A 22455-nucleotide genomic window follows, 5' to 3' on the forward strand; every position below is an offset into this window, starting at 1 on the left:
TGCAGCGTGTGGTCACTTATGACCACAACACCTGTTTATTTAAAGTCTGTTTCTGAAACTTTTCAAAGTTTAAAGTGTTTTTAGTCTGAACATGAGTCTCTGTCGTGCCTTAAACTCTTCTTATCTGAAAATATATGATACAAAATGGGACATTCACTTCCAGAACCAAAACAGGCTCTTTTTTTAATTTATGAAATAAATAAATTACACGTCGAGTTGAGAGTTCATTTTTCCCAAAGTGAGAACAAGGCTCCACTGTGAGCTCTGAGGAGGCAGAAGGTGGCCCGGTCCGGCCCGATCCAGCCTGGTCCGGCCTGGTCCGGCACGGCCCGGCACGGCCCGGCCCGGCAGTGTGGAGCTGCTGCTGGAGTTAGAGCTCATATTCTTCATTCTAAACGTGTCCTCACACTAAAGGTTCCAGTCTTTCTGCTGTGAAAGACACAAAAGGCAAAAGTAGAACTCACAATGACACGACATAGATCTCAAACCCATTTATTCGTCAAATGTTCACGTAGGTGGTCCACCCAACACGACTTAACACACTCAGCACTTCCAGAAGCCTCAGCTCGTATCAAACTATATCAGGAATTTGACTTTATTTGGTAAATACTTAAACTGACAAAACCTTCTGCAGGAGACAATCTTCCACGGGGAAAAAAGAAAAAAAGAAACAACCTTATGCAACATCTAGAGCCAGTTCTCTTTCCACTTCACTTTTCCAAGACTTTTATACAATAAAACTTTCACAACAAATCCTCTGTTTACATCACATCTCAGAAACATCATTAAAGTGGGACATTCTGCTTTTATGGCTGCGCTGATAGCTAAAGAAAGGCTTTTATTATATACTTAATGCCTCAAGGACAAAGCTGAGACATTTATTTCATCCAAAAGACTGGGCTCTTGCCACAGTATTCTCAATATACATATGAAGCACCAAACAAAACCAAACCAAGATAAATGAGTTTGTCAGTAATTACTTTAAACCCAGCGGCATTTCAAAAACTGCCCTGTACAAAGCCTGGAACCGGGCGTGGTCCTCTCGGGCGTGGTCCTCTCGTCTGCTGGTGGTTAGTTTCTGACTCGCTGTTTTCCAGCTGTAAAACAGAACAAACCTTTAGTCTCACAACACGACACGGTCAAAGTCTGATCAGAATGTTCCACAGCAGAGCTTTAATAAGCAGCAGTACAAGCTCACACAGAACAGTAACTATAAAGTACAGTACTGTTTGTGTCATGGTAAGGACATATGTGCGTCACCTGGTAAGGACATGTGTGCGTCACCTGGTAAGGACATGTGTGCGTCACCTGGTAAGGACATGTGTGCGTCACCTGGTAAGGACATGTGTGCGTCACCTGGTAAGGACATATGTGCGTCACCTGGTAAGGACATATGTGCGTCACCTGGTAAGGACATATGTGCGTCACCTGGTAAGGACATATGTGCGTCACCTGGTAAGGACATATGTGCGTCACCTGGTAAGGACATGTGTGCGTCACCTGGTAAGGACATATGTGCGTCACCTGGTAAGGACATATGAAGCCTGCGTAAATTCAGCCTGGAAGACCTAACTCCACCATCTACATCAAGGCCACCTGCTCCTCAGCTCAACCAACGGACCCAGCCCGGCCTGTCCTCCTGTCCTCCTGTCCGTCTGTGAGAGTCAGATCTCTCCTTCACCACGGAACTCCTCCAGGTTTCTACTTTTTCCCAAGGAGGTTTTTGTAGTTTTTCCTGGCCGAGAAGGAGAGTCTAAGGACAGAAGGAGGGTGTAAGGACAGATGGAGGGTCTAAGGACAGAAGGAGGGTGTAAGGACAGATGGAGGGTCTAAGGACAGAAGGAGGGTCTAAGGACAGATGGAGGGTCTAAGGACAGAAGGAGGGTGTAAGGACAGAAGGAGGGTGTAAGGACAGAAGGAGGGTCTAAGGACAGAAGGAGGGTGTAAGGACAGAAGGAGGGTTTAAGGACAGAAGGAGGGTCTAAGGACAGATGGAGGGTCTAAGGACAGAAGGAGGGTGTAAGGACAGATGGAGGGTCTAAGGACAGAAGGAGGGTCTAAGGACAGAAGGAGGGTGTAAGGACAGAAGGAGGGTTTAAGGACAGGACATCGCCCCTCGCACCTGCTCCCCATCTTCAATCAACGCACCCAAGTCACTCCTCCCCGTGGCACGTCGCACCTCCTCTGCACCTCCTTTCCTCCGCATCTGCATCCCTCTCATCCTAATCATCCTCTCCACCCTCTCTTCATATCTACCACCACCAGTCTCCAGGCCCTGGGGGGACACATCAGTCCCCAGGCCCTGGGGGGACACATCAGTCCCCAGGCCCTGGGGGGAGACATCTAATACAAATAGATCATGGAGTGCCCATGATGGCATTGTCTTCCGCCGGGGTCTGAGCGCCAAATAACTCACGAATAAAGCTTGCTAAACAGTCATTTCTGTGTCGTCTGAGTCTCTCCAGGTGAAATATGCGTCACCTGGTAAGGACATATGTGCGCAGGACACAAGAGTTCAGAAACAGGACATAAGAGTTCAGCAGAGGACAGAGAAACAACTCAGATTCCTGCTGGATCCACAGGTGATGCTCTAATGCTCTTCAGAGGTGGACTTGTTCTAAAGTTTCTCACATGTGAATCATGGGGTGCTGCAGGTTTTTGGCTTAGCCGAGGTGGCATTACCTAAGGGACGTCAGGTGTGTGATGTAACAATGCACTGACCAGACGTCCCTGCCTTATCACAGCCTTTCCTACAATCAGACATATCCTAAACGTTAGGGCGGTTTTGAAGCTCAGAGCAACTGCTCACAAACATTCCCCAGTTTCGTTCATGAAGATAGACCTTATATTTCCTGAGCACTGATTGTTTTTGTCTTTATTGTAAAAAGAAACGGGATCAAAGTAATCTCACATAATCTCAGCAGGGTACCTATGTCCCCCAGTACCTATGTCCCCCAGTACCTATGTCCCCCAGTACCTATGTCCCCCAGTACCTATGTTCCCCAGTACCTATGTTCCCAGTACCTATGTTCCCAGTACCTATGTTCCCAGTACCTATGTTCCCCAGTACCTATGTTCCCAGTACCTATGTTCCCAGTACCTATGTTCCCAGTACCTATGTTCCCAGTACCTATGTTCCCAGTACCTAAGTTCCCAGTAGCTATGTTCCCAGTACCTATGTTCCCAGTACCTATGTTCCCAGTACCTATGTTCCCAGTACCTAAGTTCCCAATAGCTATGTTCCCAGTACCTATGTTCCCAGTACCTAAGTTCCCAGTACCTATGTTCCCAGTACCTATGTTCCCAGTACCTATGTTCCCAGTACCTATGTTCCCAGTACCTAAGTTCCCAATAGCTATGTTCCCAGTACCTATGTTCCCAGTACCTAAGTTCCCAGTAGCTATGTTCCCAGTACCTATGTTCCCAGTACCTATGTTCCCAGTTCCTATGTTCCCAGTACCTATGTTCCCAGTACCTATGTTCCCAGTACCTAAGTTCCCCAGTACCTAAGTTCCCCAGTACCTATGTTCCCAGTACCTATGTTCCCAGTACCTAAGTTCCCCAGTACCTATGTTCCCAGTACCTAAGTTCCCCAGTACCTATGTTCCCAGTACCTATGTTCCCAGTACCTAAGTTCCCCAGTACCTATGTTCCCCAGTACCTATGTCCCAGTACCTATGTTCCCAGTACCTAAGTTCCCCAGTACCTATGTTCCCAGTACCTAAGTTCCCCAGTACCTATGTCCCCCAGTACCTATGTTCCCAGTACCTAAGTTCCCCAGTACCTATGTTCCCAGTACCTAAGTTCCCAGTACCTATGTTCCCAGTACCTAAGTTCCCCAGTACCTATGTCCCCCAGTACCTATGTTCCCAGTACCTAAGTTCCCAGTACCTATGTTCCCAGTACCTAAGTTCCCCAGTACCTATGTCCCCCAGTACCTATGTTCCCAGTACCTATGTTCCCAGTACCTACGTTCCCAGTACCTATGTTCCCAGTACCTATGTTCCCAGTACCTATGTTCCCAGTACCTATGTTCCTCAGTACCTATGTTCCCAGTACCTAAGTTCCCCAGTACCTAAGTTCCCCAGTACCTATGTTCCCAGTACCTAAGTTCCCCAGTACCTATGTTCCCAGTACCTATGTTCCCAGTACCTAGGTTCCCAGTACCTATTGTCCCAGTACCTAAGTTCCCCAGTACCTATGTTCCCAGTACCTAAGTTCCCCAGTACCTATGTTCCCAGTACCTATGTTCCCAATACCTAAGTTCCCCAGTACCTAAGTTCCCCAGTACCTATGTTCCCAGTACCTATGTTCCCAGTACCTAAGTTCCCCAGTACCTAAGTTCCCCAGTACCTATGTTCCCAGTACCTAAGTTCCCCAGTACCTATGTTCCCAGTACCTAAGTTCCCAGTACCTATGTTCCCAGTACCTAAGTTCCCCAGTACCTATGTTCCCAGTACCTAAGTTCCCCAGTACCTATGTTCCCAGTACCTATGTTCCCAATACCTAAGTTCCCCAGTACCTAAGTTCCCAGTACCTAAGTTCCCCAGTACCTATGTTCCCAGTACCTAAGTTCCCCAGTACCTATGTCCCCCAGTACCTATGTTCCCAGTACCTAAGTTCCCCAGTACCTATGTTCCCAGTACCTAAGTTCCCCAGTACCTATGTTCCCCAGTACCTATGTTCCCAGTACCTAAGTTCCCAGTACCTAAGTTCCCCAGTACCTAAGTTCCCAGTACAAATGTTCCCAGTACCTAAGTTCCCCAGTACCTAAGTTCCCCAGTACCTATGTTCCCCAGTACCTATGTTCCCAGTACAAATGTTCCCAGTACCTATGTTCCCAGTACCTAAGTTCCCCAGTACCTATGTTCCCCAGTACCTATGTTCCCAGTACCTATGTTCCCAGTACCTAAGTTCCCCAGTACCTATGTTCCCAGTACCTATGTTCCCCAGTACCTATGTTCCCAGTACCTATGTTCCCAGTACCTAAGTTCCCCAGTACCTATGTTCCCAGTACCTAAGTTCCCCAGTACCTATGTTCCCAGTACCTAAGTTCCCCAGTACCTATGTCCCCCAGTACCTATGTTCCCAGTACCTATGTTCCCAGTACCTAAGTTCCCCAGTACCTATGTCCCCCAGTACCTATGTTCCCAGTACCTAAGTTCCCAGTACCTATGTTCCCAGTACCTAAGTTCCCCAGTACCTATGTTCCCAGTACCTAAGTTCCCAAGTACCTATGTTCCCAGTACCTATGTTCCCAGTACCTATGTTCCCAGTACCTAAGTTCCCCAGTACCTATGTTCCCCAGTACCTATGTTCCCAGTACCTAAGTTCCCCAGTACCTATGTCCCCCAGTACCTATGTTCCCAGTACCTAAGTTCCCCAGTACCTATGTTCCCAGTACCTAAGTTCCCCAGTACCTATGTTCCCAGTACCTAAGTTCCCCAGTACCTAAGTTCCCAGTACCAATGTTCCCAGTACCTATGTTCCCAGTACCTAAGTTCCCCAGTACCTATGTTCCCAGTACCTAAGTTCCCCAGTACCTATGTTCCCCAGTACCTATGTTCCCAGTACCTATGTTCCCAGTACCTAAGTTCCCCAGTACCTATGTTCCCAGTACCTAAGTTCCCCAGTACCTAAGTTCCCAGTACCTATGTTCCCAGTACCTAAGTTCCCCAGTACCTATGTTCCCAGTACCTATGTTCCCAGTACCTATGTTCCCAGTACCTAAGTTTCCAGTACCTAAGTTCCCAGTACCTATGTTCCCCAGTACCTATGTTCCCAGTACCTAAGTTCCCCAGTTCCTTAAGTTCCCAGTACCTAAGTTCCCCAGTACCTGTGTTCCCAGTACCTATGTTCCCAGTACCTAAGTTCCCAGTACCTATGTTCCCAGTACCTAAGTTCCCCAGTACCTATGTTCCCAGTACCTAAGTTCCCCAGTACCTATGTCCCCCAGTACCTATGTTCCCAGTACCTAAGTTCCCCAGTACCTGTGTTCCCAGTACCTATGTTCCCAGTACCTATGTTCCCAGTACCTAAGTTCCCAGTACCTAAGTTCCCAGTACCTATGTTCCCAGTACCTAAGTTCCCAGTACCTAAGTTCCCCAGTACCTATGTCCCCCAGTACCTATGTTCCCAGTACCTAAGTTCCCCAGTACCAATGTTCCCAGCACCTATGTTCCCAGTACCTAAGTTCCCCAGTACCTATGTTCCCAGTACCTATGTTCCCAGTACCTAAGTTCCCCAGTACCTAAGTTCCCAGTACCTATGTTCCCAGTACCTAAGTTCCCCAGTACCTATGTTCCCAGTAACTATGTTCCCAGTACCTAAGTTCCCAGTACCTAAGTTCCCAGTACCTATGTTCCCCAGTACCTATGTTCCCAGTACCTAAGTTCCCAGTACCTATGTTCCCAGTACCTAAGTTCCCCAGTACCTATGTCCCCCAGTACCTATGTCCCCAGTACCTATGTTCCCAGTACCTGTGTTCCCAGTACCTAAGTTCCCCAGTACCTATGTTCCCAGTACCTATGTTCCCAGTACCTAAGTTCCCCAGTACCTATGTTCCCAGTACCTAAGTTCCCCAGTACCTATGTTCCCAGTACCTAAGTTCCCCAGTACCTATGTTCCCAGTACCTAAGTTCCCCAGTACCTAAGTTCCCAGTACCTAAGTTCCCAGTACCTAAGTTCCCCTCATATTCCCACACAGCAGGTGAATGAAGGTGGAGCTGTCCAGGCAGCACAACGTGAGAGCAGCAGATGTAGCGTCATGTTGCAGCGCAGCTTTGAGCAGCAGCAGCGAGCGCAGTTAGCATTGTTAGCCAAACAATGCTGATGAGCCAAGCCAGGGAACGCTTTAGATCTCCTTAGCATTAGCTTAGCTGCTTGATAAGTTTGACCTATACCTTTTCTGGGAGGAGGTCTCCTTGAACCACCAGCTATGAGGCAAGGACATGTACATTACACATCATACAGAATACAGAATACAGAATACAGGATACAGAATACAGAATACAGAATACAGAATACAGAATACAGAATACAGAATACAGGATACAGAATACAGAATACAGGAGCATGGCGTAAAACAGAATCTATACATGACTGAACCCACCTTGAACGATTCTGGTGAGCGTGTCAGCTTCAAGAGTGGACAGGCCTGCCAAAAGAAAAGAAACAAAGAATGAAACAACACTGCAATTGTCGATGAGAATTAGAACGAGTTCACGCTTCCAGTTCATGCTGTCTCGCTCTTCCAATTTATTTAATTTGAGTCATGTCAGCCATTCGTTTTGAGACAAAGCTTAATACATTTAAATCTAATAAACGCAGACCTATCGTCCATCATACGTCCTGACATCCTGACTGTCCTCTCTGTCCACTGACGTCCTAACATCCTGACTGTCCTCTCTGTCCACTGACGTCCTGACATCCTGACTGTCCTCTCTGTCCACTGACGTCCTAACATCCTGACTGTCCTCTCTGTCCACTGACGTCCTGACATCCTGACTGTCCTCTCTGTCCACTGACGTCCTGACATCCTGACTGTCCTCTCTGTCCACTGACGTCCTAACATCCTGACTGTCCTCTCTGTCCACTGACATCCTAACATCCTGACTGTCCTCTCTGTCCACTGACGTCCTAACATCCTGACTGTCCTCTCTGTCCACTGACGTCCTAACATCCTGACTGTCCTCTCTGTCCACTGACATCCTAACATCCTGACTGTCCTCTCTGTCCACTGACGTCCTAACATCCTGACTGTCCTCTCTGTCCACTGTGTGTTCTATAAATATTTATTTCTTTTAGCAAGACTCGGCTAATTCCCCAGAGAGAATGATTGAATGTGTAAGTGAAGAGCTGCAGGTTTGAGGCAGGTGTCGTTGTGAAAAGGCCTGTTAAAGATAGGAGGACGGTTCAGGTAGGAGGCATTGGTAGGAGGCATTGGTAGGAGGCATTGGTAGGAGGCATTGGTAGGAGGCATTGGTAGGATGCATTGGTAGGAGGCATTAGTAGGAGGCATTAGTAGGAGGCATTGGTAGGAGGCATTGGTAGGAGGCATTGGTAGGAGGCATTGGTAGGATGCATTGGTAGGAGGCATTAGTAGGAGGCATTAGTAGGAGGCATTGGTAGGAGGCATTAGTAGGAGGCATTGGTAGGAGGCATTGGTAGGAGGCATTGGTAGGAGGCATTAGTAGGAGGCATTGGTAGGAGGCATTGGTAGGAGGCATTAGTAGGAGGCATTGGTAGGAGGCATTAGTAGGAGGCATTGGTAGGAGGCATTGGTAGGAGGCATTGGTAGGAGGCATTGGTAGGAGGCATTAGTAGGAGGCATTAGTAGGAGGCATTGGTAGGAGGCATTAGTAGGAGGCATTGGTAGGAGGCATTGGTAGGAGGCATTGGTAGGAGGCATTGGTAGGAGGCATTAGTAGGAGGCATTAGTAGGAGGCATTGGTAGGAGGCATTAGTAGGAGGCATTGGTAGGAGGCATTAGTAGGATGCATTAGTAGGAGGCATTGGTAGGAGGCATTAGTAGGAGGCATTGGTAGGAGGCATTAGTAGGAGGCATTGGTAGGAGGCATTGGTAGGAGGCATTGGTAGGAGGCATTAGTAGGAGGCATTGGTAGGAGGCATTGGTAGGAGGCATTAGTAGGAGGCATTAGTAGGAGGCATTAGTAGGAGGCATTGGTAGGAGGCATTAGTAGGAGGCATTGGTAGGAGGCATTGGTAGGAGGCATTGGTAGGAGGCATTAGTAGGAGGCATTGGTAGGAGGCATTAGTAGGAGGCAATGGTAGGAGGCATTAGTAGGAGGCATTGGTAGGAGGCATTGGTAGGAGGCATTGGTAGGAGGCATTAGTAGGAGGCATTGGTAGGAGGCATTGGTAGGAGGCATTAGTAGGAGGCATTGGTAGGAGGCATTGGTAGGAGGCATTGGTAGGAGGCATTAGTAGGAGGCATTAGTAGGAGGCATTGGTAGGAGGCATTGGTAGGAGGCATTGGTAGGAGGCATTAGTAGGAGGCATTGGTAGGAGGCATTGGTAGGAGGCATTAGTAGGAGGCATTGGTAGGAGGCATTGGTAGGAGGCATTGGTAGGAGGCATTGGTAGGAGGCATTGGTAGGAGGCATTAGTAGGAGGCATTGGTAGGAGGCATTGGTAGGAGGCATTGGTAGGAGGCATTAGTAGGAGGCATTAGTAGGAGGCATTGGTAGGAGGCATTGGTAGGAGGCATTAGTAGGAGGCATTGGTAGGAGGCATTGGTAGGAGGCATTAGTAGGAGGCATTAGTAGGAGGCATTAGTAGGAGGCATTAGTAGGAGGCATTGGTAGGAGGCATTGGTAGGAGGCATTGGTAGGAGGCATTAGTAGGAGGCATTGGTAGGAGGCATTGGTAGGAGGCATTAGTAGGATGCATTAGTAGGAGGCATTGGTAGGAGGCATTAGTAGGAGAAATTGGTAGGAGGCATTGGTAGGAGGCATTAGTAGGAGGCATTGGTAGGAGGCATTGGTAGGAGGCATTGGTAGGAGGCATTGGTAGGAGGCATTAGTAGGAGGCATTAGTAGGAGGCATTGGTAGGAGGCATTAGTAGGAGGCATTGGTAGGAGGCATTGGTAGGAGGCATTGGTAGGAGGCATTGGTAGGAGGCATTAGTAGGAGGCATTGGTAGGAGGCATTAGTAGGAGGCATTGGTAGGAGGCATTGGTAGGAGGCATTGGTAGGAGGCATTAGTAGGATGCATTAGTAGGAGGCATTGGTAAGAGGCATTAGTAGGAGAAATTGGTAGGAGGCATTGGTAGGAGGCATTAGTAGGAGGCATTGGTAGGAGGCATTGGTAGGAGGCATTGGTAGGAGGCATTAGTAGGAGGCATTGGTAGGAGGCATTGGTAGGAGGTATTGGTAGGAGGCATTGGTAGGAGGCATTGGTAGGAGGCATTAGTAGGAGGCATTAGTAGGAGGCATTGGTAGAAGGCATTAGTAGGAGGCATTGGTAGGAGGCATTGGTAGGAGGCATTGGTAGGAGGCATTGGTAGGAGGCATTGGTAGGAGGCATTGGTAGGAGGCATTAGTAGGAGGCATTAGTAGGAGGCATTGGTAGAAGGCATTAGTAGGAGGCATTGGTAGGAGGCATTAGTAGGAGGCATTGGTAGGAGGCATTGGTAGGAGGCATTGGTAGGAGGCATTAGTAGGAGGCATTGGTAGGAGGCATTGGTAGGAGGCATTAGTAGGAGGCATTGGTAGGAGGCATTGGTAGGAGGCATTGGTAGGAGGCATTGGTAGGAGGCATTAGTAGGAGGCATTGGTAGGAGGCATTAGTAGGAGGCATTAGTAGGAGGCATTAGTAGGAGGCATTAGTAGGAGGCATTGGTAGGAGGCATTAGTAGGAGGCATTAGTAGGAGGCATTGGTAGGAGGCATTGGTAGGAGGCATTGGTAGGAGGCATTGGTAGGAGGCATTAGTAGGAGGCATTAGTAGGAGGCATTGGTAGGAGGCATTGGTAGGAGGTATTGGTAGGAGGCATTGGTAGGAGGCATTGGTAGGAGGCATTAGTAGGAGGCATTGGTAGGAGGCATTGGTAGGAGGTATTGGTAGGAGGCATTGGTAGGAGGCATTGGTAGGAGGCATTAGTAGGAGGCATTGGTAGGAGGCATTGGTAGGAGGCATTAGTAGGAGGCATTGGTAGGAGGCATTAGTAGGAGGCATTAGTAGGAGGCATTGGTAGGAGGCATTGGTAGGAGGTATTGGTAGGAGGCATTGGTAGGAGGCATTGGTAGGAGGCATTAGTAGGAGGCATTGGTAGGAGGCATTAGTAGGAGGCATTAGTAGGAGGCATTGGTAGGAGGCATTGGTAGGAGGCATTAGTAGGAGGCATTGGTAGGAGGCATTAGTAGGAGGCATTAGTAGGAGGCATTGGTAGGAGGCATTGGTAGGAGGCATTAGTAGGAGGCATTGGTAGGAGGCATTAGTAGGAGGCATTAGTAGGAGGCATTGGTAGGAGGCATTGGTAGGAGGCATTGGTAGGAGGCATTGGTAGTCTGCTTCACTCCCGTACCATGGTCCTCCTTCAGATCAGGGCTGAAGGGTTCATAAGAGGCTCACTCACGCTCCAGGCTCAGATAAGCCAAAGAAGATGGTCAATGTGGAGTTTGTGTCTTACCGTCCATTTCGACGTTAGCACTTGTGGAGCTGTACGAGGTCTGAGGACCTGGAAAAGACAAAGAAGCAGATGTGTGATATTTGTACATGTAATATTCTCCAACTGTGCTCCAGAATGGATCGAGTCCTACTTGAGACTACTCTGGTGACTTTGGTGATGGTCGGCTCCCCCTCGATGACCCTGGTGACCTTAGTGATGCTGGGTTCACCCTCGATGACCCTGGTGACCTTAGTGATGCTGGGTTCACCCTCGATGACCCTGGTGACCTTAGTGATGCTGGGTTCACCCTCGATGACCCTGGTGACCTTAGTGATGGAGGGCTCCCTCTCGATCACGCGCGTCACCTTTGTAACATCTGGAACTGCAAACATACAGCTTCAAGGTTACTTCTCACACCAGAGGTCAGAGGTCATCTTCTGCCATCTGCCTTCACCTTTAACAAGCCTCTAACACAAACTTTAGAGCTCTGGTAAGATCGAGTAGCTTCAGCAGCTACAGGATCCTTGGCGTATCGTGGGTGATATTGATTTAAAACAAGTCTGTGAGAGTGAGATGCTATTGCTTTTGGCTGGAATGCATGGAACTTTTCTATCTCCATGACGACAAGCAGGTGTCATCACCAGGCTCTGTTACAGATCTGTGGAGAGACGCGCCCGCTCAGAGTAAAAATGTATGTTTTTCCAGATGTTTTTGAGCAGTAAAACTACTGCAGTTGAAGAAATGCAAGATGATAAAATTTAGTGTGGGACTGTGGAACATTCCAGCTGTGGCAGGAGCCGGCAGGGACCTTCCACACACACCACGGCTGTGGCAGGAGCCGGCAGGGACCTTCCACACACACCACGGCTGTGGCAGGAGCCGGCAGGGACCTTCCACACACACCACGGCTGTGGCAGGAGCCGGCAGGGACCTTCCACACACACCACGGCTGTGGCAGGAGCCGGCAGGGACCTTCCACACACACCACGGCTGTGGCAGGAGCCGGCAGGGACCTTCCACACACACCACGGCTGTGGCAGGAGCCGGCAGGGACCTTCCACACACACCACGGCTGTGGCAGGAGCCGGCAGGGACCTTCCACACACACCACGGCTGTGGCAGGAGCCGGCAGGGACCTTCCACACACACCACGGCTGTGGCAGGAGCCGGCAGGGACCTTCCACACACACCACGGCTGTGGCAGGAGCCGGCAGGGACCTTCCACACACACCACGGCTGTGTCTCTGAGCCATGGATCATGTTCAACAGGTCATGTGCAACAACCTTTGAACAAGACTTAACTTTGTCTATGGATTAGGAACTGTGATGGAGCAACGGGTGAAAACCAAAGGGAACTTCAATCTTTACCACCATCTACTCTGACACAGGCACATCAAATCTCCATGGAAACAAGCAGGTGTTGGTTGCTCCACCAGAAAAGTGACATAATGGACCTTTAATGGTCCTTGTAAAGAGCTGAGAGCAGCGTTAAATCAAGACTGAGCCTGCTCCCACACATCCTCTGTAGGACGGATCGAGGCGTGTCACGTCCTGCTCATCATCATTAAAAGATTCCATGATGCGTTATTCACAAAAGTGTTGACGTTTGATCAGTTTGCACACCTCACTCACTCATACATTATTGCAAAGTTATGAAGATATGAAGTCCCAAACCTGTTTCAACTCGAGTGATGATCTTTTCTGTCGACAACAAAAATATGATATAATATTTACAATGACTGCTGGAACCTAATCCATATTTCAGCTCCACTTACTGATAAACGTGAGGGGAATTTCAGGATACCTAAAACCTGAAATGAACTGGGGAGAGCAAAGACTAATTAGATGGCTAGCAGTAGGTGGTACATAGCAGTAGGTGGTACATAGCAGTAGGTGGTACATAGCAGTAGGTGGTACATAGCAGTAGGTGGTACATAGCAGTAGGTGGTACATAGCAGTAGGTGGTACTTAGCAGTAGGTGGTACATAGCAGTAGGTGGTACATAGCAGTAGGCTAAAGCTGTCGGCTCTTCCTATCATTGTGAAGCAGAATTCACCAAGCGTTGGATTGTTCACGCACTAATAGGGAACGTGAGCTGGGTTTAGACCGTCGTGAGACAGGTTAGTTTTACCCTACTGATGATGTGTTGTTGCAATAGTAATCCTCCAAAGTAGGAGGCCTGGGTGGTTGCGACACATAAGCTCAGGGTCAGTTAATTTTAAGAATTAGTTTGAAAACCATGACAGAACTGAATCATTTTGGAAAGGGGAAACTACATGTCTGAGTGAAAATACTGCTCATCTGTCTGACCTTGAACTGCATGTACACGATGAATCGCCTCAGCAGAGAAATCAGCTCCTGGCTTCCAACGGGCATGTCTGAAAAACACAACATTCTTCATTGTTTTACGATCTCTCCGATTTGGGGAGTAAAAATATACTACATTTTAGTGGTGCATTCATGATAAATGAATGAATGTTGTGTCTTCATCAACGATCAACTGTTGACCAGTGTCGAGAGATATATGACGTTTTAAGAGGTGAATAGAGCACTTTGTGGACGGTTTGGACTGTTACCTGCAGGATAGAGCACATTGTGGACGGTTTGGACTGTTACCTGCAGGATAGAGCACTTTGTGGACGGTTTGGACTGTTACCTGCAGGATAGAGCACTTTGTGGACGGTTTGGACTGTTACCTGCAGGATAGAGCACTTTGTGGACGGTTTGGACTGTTACCTGCAGGATAGAGCACTTTGTGGACGGTTTGGACTGTTACCTGCAGGATAGAGCCCTTTGTGGACGGTTTGGACTGTTACCTGCAGGATAGAGCACTTTGTGGACAGTTTGGACTGTTACCTGCAGGATAGAGCACTTTGTGGACGGTTTGGACTGTTACCTGCAGGATAGAGCCCTTTGTGGACGGTTTGGACTGTTACCTGCAGGATAGAGCCCTTTGTGGACGGTTTGGACTGTTACCTGCAGGATAGAGCCCTTTGTGGACGGTTTGGACTGTTACCTGCAGGATAGAGCCCTTTGTGGACGGTTTGGACTGTTACCTGCAGGATAGAGCCCTTTGTGGACGGTTTGGACTGTTACCTGCAGGATAGAGCCCTTTGTGGACGGTTTGGACTGTTACCTGCAGGATAGAGCCCTTTGTGGACGGTTTGGACTGTTACCTGCAGGATAGAGCCCTTTGTGGACGGTTTGGACTGTTACCTGCAGGATAGAGCCCTTTGTGGACGGTTTGGACTGTTACCTGCAGGATAGAGCCCTTTGTGGACGGTTTGGACTGTTACCTGCAGGATAGAGCCCTTTGTGGACGGTTTGGACTGTTACCTGCAGGATAGAGCCCTTTGTGGACGGTTTGGACTGTTACCTGCAGGATAGAGCCCTTTGTGGACGGTTTGGACTGTTACCTGCAGGATAGAGCACTTTGTCAATGTAGTGAAGCACTCCATTGGTGGCCATGATGTCTCCGTCTCCCACTGACACAGTGTTGACAGACACACTGTCGTTGGCCTGAGGGAAGAGCAACAGTGAGCACACAGGTCAAGCTTTTATACTGGACTTTAACATCAGATTTTTGCTACTCTTCCAAGAGCGCTAGCAGCAGCTAAACGTCCATAGCGATACATTAGCCTAAACTGTATAAAAAGTAAACAAGCTGTGGAACAACCTGATGAACTGTACGGTCACCACAGTAAATACATCTATCACACTATGGAGTCATAAGTTTAGTCTTGTTTTTGTCTTTAGCCTTCAAAAAGTTTCTAGAGTCACCGCCTCAGACTCACCGCTACGACCCGGAGGTTGCTGCCCTGGAGGGACTTGAACAGGTTGGTCACGCCCATCTCCAGCCCTCCCCCGATGAACATGCCATTGTTGAAGTGATACAGGAGGATGGTTCTGAGAGCGTTTACGTCCTCTGCAACAAGACACAGCACATTTTATTAACACTCTCAATCACACATATTGCCTCTGATTGCGTTTAGACAACGTACTCTTAAGCAGGGCCAAGTCACTGCTGCTCAAGCCAGCAAAGGCCTTATCGCTGGGGGCAAACAGAGTGAAGCCTCCCTCCTGTTTGAGCAGATCAGTCAAACCAGCAGCCTCCATCAAAGACAGGAAGATCCTAGACCAGACATCAGAGTCAGCATTAGTGTTTCAAGGCCTGGAAATGGGAACGCAGCAGGAAACAACCTGATACAGCAAGAAGAAACACTATTTTGCAATCAAATCAGAGCAGTCCCATTTGACAGCAAGATTTCATTATGAAGTGATAAATGGCCTTTCACCTCAGGGCAAAGGATCATGGTCTATGACCAGAAGTTACACAATTCAAGACAAGACCACTCAAGGATCTTGTAACCTAACGTGTATACAACAGCCCACTGCAGAGCAGACCAGGTCTGGTCCTGGATTGAGCCCAATTGACTCGTGATGTAGACTTGGTCCAGTGGTCGCCCTTTTTAGTCCTGGTCATTCCCGCCCGAGACATTAGGTCATCATCACAATAGCAATGTTGTTGTTACATTCCCAGCTCCCAAATGCATATATTTTCACCACAACAGCTCGAAACTGGACTAAAACAGGGCCAAGCAAGGTCCATAGCACCAAATCAGGACTTATGGGTTGAACTACACCAGTACAACATGATGAAGTCATCCTGTGCAAGAGCAGGCACCAGAGGTTGAGAAACACTAAACTTTCACACATAAATACAACACAATCATCATAAGCCCATCCACGAGCCTGTTCTACACATGCTAAATGTCCTCCACATGGAGCTAATGTGCTACGCGTGGTGGACTCACTTGAACCCTCCACTCTCTGTGAGGATCTGGAACATGGAACTTTCCGCTGGCTTGAGGAAAGTTCTGGTCAGATGCAGGGCGCCGTTGCTTCCTTCTTTGCTGCCCCGGATCAGACAAGAGTTCTCGATGCACACAGCCTGCCAAAACCCCAACCACACCGGAGAAAGAGGTCAGACACAGTGCTCAGTGTGTTCCCCTCACAGAAGAACTGTGACTTACTCCTTCCACTTTCAGAGAACATTTGAGCTAGAATATATTTCCTTTTCATTGGGTACCAAGGCTTGAGAGGTGATAAGGCAATGTAACTTTGCATTGACTCAACCTAAAGTCACTGCACTACACAGTATGTACAACACTTGCGTTGGTAAGTGAAGTTACTACAGTTAATGTATCTTTTCTGGGCACTTGAGGTTGAAAAGCAATCTGGAATGCCCAGAATTTCATAATGAATCCAATGGTGCATATGGTTCTGTGAAGCTCTAGAGTCTAGAGTCTGCTCTGACATGCTGACATACATTTTACAGCAATTCCTTCGGGTAATGACCAAAAGGACAAGATTGTGGATACAAGCAGTCGAGGTGAGAGAAAGGGAGGCGCTCAGAGTAGAGCAGCTGCTCCCCCATATTGAAAAGAGCAAGCTGAGGTGGCTCGGGCATGTGTTCCGGAGCCTCCTGGACTCCTCACTGGGGAGGTGTTCTGGGCATATGCCACCATGTCTCTCAGCTGGCCTGGGAACGCCTCAGGGACCTTTAAATGGCTGTGTCATTGTTTTCCAAACTTCATTCAAATGTAAATGTTACGTCCCAATTTCCTTATAAATACTTTCAAAATGTGAATAAACTGAATGATCCATGTCCAAATCACTACAACTGAATCTTTTTCTACAGTCTTAATGTTTATTGACAAGTCTAAAGTGTCCAAAGGTGTCAGGTGTCATGATTGGTGCGTGGTGTTCAAAGGTGTCAGGTGTCATGATTGGTGTGTGGAGCTCAAAGGTGTCAGGTGTCATGATTGGTGCGTGGAGCTCAAAGGTGTCAGGTGTCATGATTGGTGCGTGGTGTTCAAAGGTGTCAGGTGTCATGATTGGTGCGTGGAGCTCAAAGATTTCAGGTGTCATGATTGGTGCGTGGTGCTCAAAGGTGTCAGGTGTCATGATTGGTGTGTGATGTCCAAAGGTGTCAGGTGTCATGATTGGTGCGTGGTGTCCAAAGGTGTCAGGTGTCATGATTGATGCGTGGTGCTAAAAGGTGTCAGGTGTCATGATTGGTGCGTGGTGTCCAAAGGTGTCAGGTGTCATGATTGGTGCGTGGTGTTCAAAGGTGTCAGGTGTCATGATTGGTGTGTGGTGTTCAAAGGTGTCAGGTGTCATGATTGGTGCGTGGAGCTCAAAGGTGTCAGGTGTCATGATTGGTGCGTGGAGCTAAAAGGTGTCAGGTGTCATGATTGGTGCGTGGAGCTAAAAGGTGTCAGGTGTCATGATTGGTGCGTGGTGTCCAAAGGTGTCAGGTGTCATGATTGGTGCGTGGAGCTCAAAGGTGTCAGGTGTCATGATTGGTGCGTGGTGTTCAAAGGTGTCAGGTGTCATGATTGGTGTGTGGAGCTCAAAGGTGTCAGGTGTCATGATTGGTGCGTGGTGTCCAAAGGTGTCAGGTGTCATGATTGGTGCGTGGTGTCCTAAGGTGTCAGGTGTCATGATTGGTATATGGTGCTTAAAGGTGTCAGGTGTCATGATTGGTGCGTGGAGCTCAAAGATTTCAGGTGTCATGATTGGTGCGTGGTGCTCAAAGGTGTCAGGTGTCATGATTGGTGCGTGGTGTCCAAAGGTGTCAGGTGTCATGATTGGTGCGTGGTGTTCAAAGGTGTCAGGTGTCATGATTGGTGCGTGATGTTCAAAGGTGTCAGGTGTCATGATTGGTGCGTGGTGCTCAAAGGTGTCAGGTGTCATGATTGGTGCGTGGTGTCCAAAGGTGTCAGGTGTCATGATTGGTGCGTGGTGCTCAAAGGTGTCAGGTGTCATGATTGGTGCATGGTGCTCAAAGATGTCAGGTGTCATGATTGGTGCGTGGTGCTCAAAGATGTCAGGTGTCATGATTGGTGCGTGGTGTTCAAGGTGTCAGGTGTCATGATTGGTGCGTGGTGCTCAAAGATGTCAGGTGTCATGATTGGTGCGTGGTGCTCAAAGATGTCAGGTGTCATGATTGGTGCGTGGCGCTCAAAGGTGTCAGGTGTCATGATTGGTGCGTGGTGTTCAAAGGTGTCAGGTGTCATGATTGGTGCGTAGAGCTCAAAGGTGTCAGGTGTCATGATTGGTGCGTGGTGTCCAAAGGTGTCAGGTGTCATGATTGGTGCGTGGAGCTCAAAGGTGTCAGGTGTCATGATTGGTGCGTGGTGTCCAAAGGTGTCAGGTGTCATGATTGGTGCGTGGAGCTCAAAGGTGTCAGGTGTCATGATTGGTGCGTGGTGTCCAAAGGTGTCAGGTGTCATGATTGGTGCGTGGTGTCCAAAGGTGTCAGGTGTCATGATTGGTGCGTGGTGTTCAAAGGTGTCAGGTGTCATGATTGGTGTGTGGAGCTCAAAGGTGTCAGGTGTCATGATTGGTGCGTGGTGTTCAAAGGTGTCAGGTGTCATGATTGGTGCGTGGTGTCCAAAGGTGTCAGGTGTCATGATTGGTGCGTGGTGCTAAAAGGTGTCAGGTGTCATGATTGGTGCGTGGTGTCCAAAGGTTTCAGGTGTCATGATTGGTGCGTGGTGTTCAAAGGTGTCAGGTGTCATGATTGGTGTGTGGTGTCCAAAGGTGTCAGGTGTCATGATTGGTGCGTGGTGTCCAAAGGTGTCAGGTGTCATGATTGGTGCGTGGAGCTCAAAGGTGTCAGGTGTCATGATTGGTGCGTGGTGTTCAAAGGTGTCAGGTGTCATGATTGGTGTGTGGAGCTCAAAGGTGTCAGGTGTCATGATTGGTGCGTGGTGTCCAAAGGTGTCAGGTGTCATGATTGGTGCGTGGTGTCCTAAGGTGTCAGGTGTCATGATTGGTATATGGTGCTTAAAGGTGTCAGGTGTCATGATTGGTGCGTGGAGCTCAAAGATTTCAGGTGTCATGATTGGTGCGTGGTGCTCAAAGGTGTCAGGTGTCATGATTGGTGCGTGGTGTCCAAAGGTGTCAGGTGTCATGATTGGTGCGTGGTGTTCAAAGGTGTCAGGTGTCATGATTGGTGCGTGGTGTTCAAAGGTGTCAGGTGTCATGATTGGTGCGTGGTGCTCAAAGGTGTCAGGTGTCATGATTGGTGCGTGGTGTCCAAAGGTGTCAGGTGTCATGATTGGTGCGTGGTGCTCAAAGGTGTCAGGTGTCATGATTGGTGCATGGTGCTCAAAGATGTCAGGTGTCATGATTGGTGCGTGGTGCTCAAAGATGTCAGGTGTCATGATTGGTGCGTGGTGTTCAAGGTGTCAGGTGTCATGATTGGTGCGTGGTGCTCAAAGATGTCAGGTGTCATGATTGGTGCGTGGTGCTCAAAGATGTCAGGTGTCATGATTGGTGCGTGGCGCTCAAAGGTGTCAGGTGTCATGATTGGTGCGTGGTGTTCAAAGGTGTCAGGTGTCATGATTGGTGCGTAGAGCTCAAAGGTGTCAGGTGTCATGATTGGTGCGTGGTGTCCAAAGGTGTCAGGTGTCATGATTGGTGCGTGGAGCTCAAAGGTGTCAGGTGTCATGATTGGTGCGTGGTGTCCAAAGGTGTCAGGTGTCATGATTGGTGCGTGGAGCTCAAAGGTGTCAGGTGTCATGATTGGTGCGTGGTGTCCAAAGGTGTCAGGTGTCATGATTGGTGCGTGGTGCGTGGTGTTCAAAGGTGTCAGGTGTCATGATTGGTGCGTGGTGTTCAAAGGTGTCAGGTGTCATGATTGGTGCGTGGAGCTAAAAGGTGTCAGGTGTCATGATTGGTGCGTGGTGTTCAAAGGTGTCAGGTGTCATGATTGGTATATGGTGCTCAAAGGTGTCAGGTGTCATGATTGGTGTGTGGAGCTCAAAGGTGTCAGGTGTCATGATTGGTGCGTGGTGTTCAAAGGTGTCAGGTGTCATGATTGGTGTGTGGAGCTCAAAGGTGTCAGGTGTCATGATTGGTGCGTGGAGCTCAAAGTGTCAGGTGTCATGATTGGTGCGTGGAGCTCAAAGGTGTCAGGTGTCATGATTGGTGTGTGGAGCTCAAAGGTGTCAGGTGTCATGATTGGTGCGTGGAGCTCAAAGGTGTCAGGTGTCATGATTGGTATATGGTGTTCAAAGGTGTCAGGTGTCATGATTGGTGCGTGGAGCTCAAAGGTGTCAGGTGTCATGATTGGTGCGTGGTGTTCAAAGGTGTCAGGTGTCATGATTGGTGTGTGGAGCTCAAAGGTGTCAGGTGTCATGATTGGTGCGTGGTGTTCAAAGGTGTCAGGTGTCATGATTGGTGCGTGGTGTTCAAAGGTGTCAGGTGTCATGATTGGTGTGTGGAGCTCAAAGGTGTCAGGTGTCATGATTGGTGCGTGGAGCTCAAATGAGTCAGGTGTCATGATTGGTGCGTGGAGCAAAAAGGTGTCAGGTGTCATGATTGGTGCGTGGAGCTAAAAGGTGTCAGGTGTCATGATTGGTGCGTGGAGCTCAAAGGTGTCAGGTGTCATGATTGGTGCGTGGAGCTCAAAGGTGTCAGGTGTCATGATTGGTGCGTGGTGTTCAAAGGTGTCAGGTGTCATGATTGGTGCGTGGAGCTCAAAGGTGTCAGGTGTCATGATTGGTGCGTGGAGCTAAAAGGTGTCAGGTGTCATGATTGGTGCGTGGAGCTAAAAGGTGTCAGGTGTCATGATTGGTGCGTGGAGCTCAAAGGTGTCAGGTGTCATGATTGGTGCGTGGAGCTCAAAGGTGTCAGGTGTCATGATTGGTGCGTGGAGCTCAAAGGTGTCAGGTGTCATGATTGGTGTGTGGAGCTCAAAGGTGTCAGGTGTCATGATTGGTGCGTGGTGTTCAAAGGTGTCAGGTGTCATGATTGGTGCGTGGAGCTCAAAGGTGTCAGGTGTCATGATTGGTGCGTGGAGCTCAAAGGTGTCAGGTGTCATGATTGGTGCGTGGAGCTCAAAGGTGTCAGGTGTCATGATTGGTGCGTGGAGCTCAAAGGTGTCAGGTGTCATGATTGGTGCGTGGAGCTCAAAGGTGTCAGGTGTCATGATTGGTGCGTGGAGCTCAAAGGTGTCAGGTGTCATGATTGGTGCGTGGAGCTAAAAGGTGTCAGGTGTCATGATTGGTGCGTGGAGCTAAAAGGTGTCAGGTGTCATGATTGGTGCGTGGAGCTCAAAGGTGTCAGGTGTCATGATTGGTGCGTGGAGCTCAAAGGTGTCAGGTGTCATGATTGGTGCGTGGAGCTCAAAGGTGTCAGGTGTCATGATTGGTGCGTGGAGCTCAAAGGTGTCAGGTGTCATGATTGGTGTGTGGAGCTCAAAGGTGTCAGGTGTCATGATTGGTGCGTGGTGTTCAAAGGTGTCAGGTGTCATGATTGGTGCGTGGAGCTCAAAGGTGTCAGGTGTCATGATTGGTGCGTGGAGCTCAAAGGTGTCAGGTGTCATGATTGGTGCGTGGAGCTCAAAGGTGTCAGGTGTCATGATTGGTGCGTGGAGCTCAAAGGTGTCAGGTGTCATGATTGGTGCGTGGAGCTCAAAGGTGTCAGGTGTCATGATTGGTGTGTGGAGCTCAAAGGTGTCAGGTGTCATGATTGGTGCGTGGTGTTCAAAGGTGTCAGGTGTCATGATTGGTGCGTGGAGCTCAAAGGTGTCAGGTGTCATGATTGGTGCGTGGAGCTCAAAGGTGTCAGGTGTCATGATTGGTGCGTGGTGTTCAAAGGTGTCAGGTGTCATGATTGGTGCGTGGAGCTCAAAGGTGTCAGGTGTCATGATTGGTGCGTGGAGCTCAAAGGTGTCAGGTGTCATGATTGGTGCGTGGAGCTCAAAGGTGTCAGGTGTCATGATTGGTGCGTGGAGCTCAAAGGTGTCAGGTGTCATGATTGGTGCGTGGAGCTCAAAGGTGTCAGGTGTCATGATTGGTGCGTGGAGCTCAAAGGTGTCAGGTGTCATGATTGGTGCGTGGAGCTCAAAGGTGTCAGGTGTCATGATTGGTGCGTGGTGTTCAAAGGTGTCAGGTGTCATGATTGGTGCGTGGAGCTCAAAGGTGTCAGGTGTCATGATTGGTGCGTGGAGCTCAAAGGTGTCAGGTGTCATGATTGGTGCGTGGAGCTCAAAGGTGTCAGGTGTCATGATTGGTGTGTGGAGCTCAAAGGTGTCAGGTGTCATGATTGGTGCGTGGAGCTCAAAGGTGTCAGGTGTCATGATTGGTGCGTGGTGTTCAAAGGTGTCAGGTGTCATGATTGGTGCGTGGAGCTCAAAGGTGTCAGGTGTCATGATTGGTGCGTGGAGCTCAAAGGTGTCAGGTGTCATGATTGGTGCGTGGAGCTCAAAGGTGTCAGGTGTCATGATTGGTGCGTGGAGCTCAAAGGTG

The 22455-nt window shown here is 49.0% G+C and overlaps 1 protein-coding gene across 2 annotated transcripts in view; it reads right to left on the reverse strand.

Moving 5' to 3' along the window:
- Positions 1–477: 477 nt before the first annotated feature.
- The window catches only part of postnb (periostin, osteoblast specific factor b), a 65244-nt gene continuing 43266 nt past the window's right edge, over positions 478–22455 (reverse strand). The window contains exons 11-22 of one of the 2 annotated variants that reach the window (XM_072443921.1): positions 15946–16082; positions 15133–15263; positions 14926–15056; positions 14548–14650; positions 13442–13509; positions 12907–12952; positions 12806–12832; positions 11283–11513; positions 11153–11200; positions 7112–7156; positions 6903–6935; positions 478–1097 (exon numbers count right to left, since the gene is read on the reverse strand). In XM_072443921.1, coding sequence (XP_072300022.1) covers positions 1072–1097; positions 6903–6935; positions 7112–7156; positions 11153–11200; positions 11283–11513; positions 12806–12832; positions 12907–12952; positions 13442–13509; positions 14548–14650; positions 14926–15056; positions 15133–15263; positions 15946–16082 — 1026 coding nt within the window. In that variant the 3' untranslated portion in view covers positions 478–1071. The remainder of the gene's footprint in view (positions 1098–6902; positions 6936–7111; positions 7157–11152; positions 11201–11282; positions 11514–12805; positions 12833–12906; positions 12953–13441; positions 13510–14547; positions 14651–14925; positions 15057–15132; positions 15264–15945; positions 16083–22455) is intronic. The other variant, XM_072443922.1, reaches the window with a different exon arrangement.

Source organism: Eucyclogobius newberryi, unplaced genomic scaffold (assembly GCF_026437365.1).
Source record: "Eucyclogobius newberryi isolate DKJ021-1_F unplaced genomic scaffold, fEucNew1.0.hap1 SCAF_137, whole genome shotgun sequence".
In the NCBI taxonomy this organism is placed as follows: domain Eukaryota; kingdom Metazoa; phylum Chordata; class Actinopteri; order Gobiiformes; family Gobiidae; genus Eucyclogobius; species Eucyclogobius newberryi.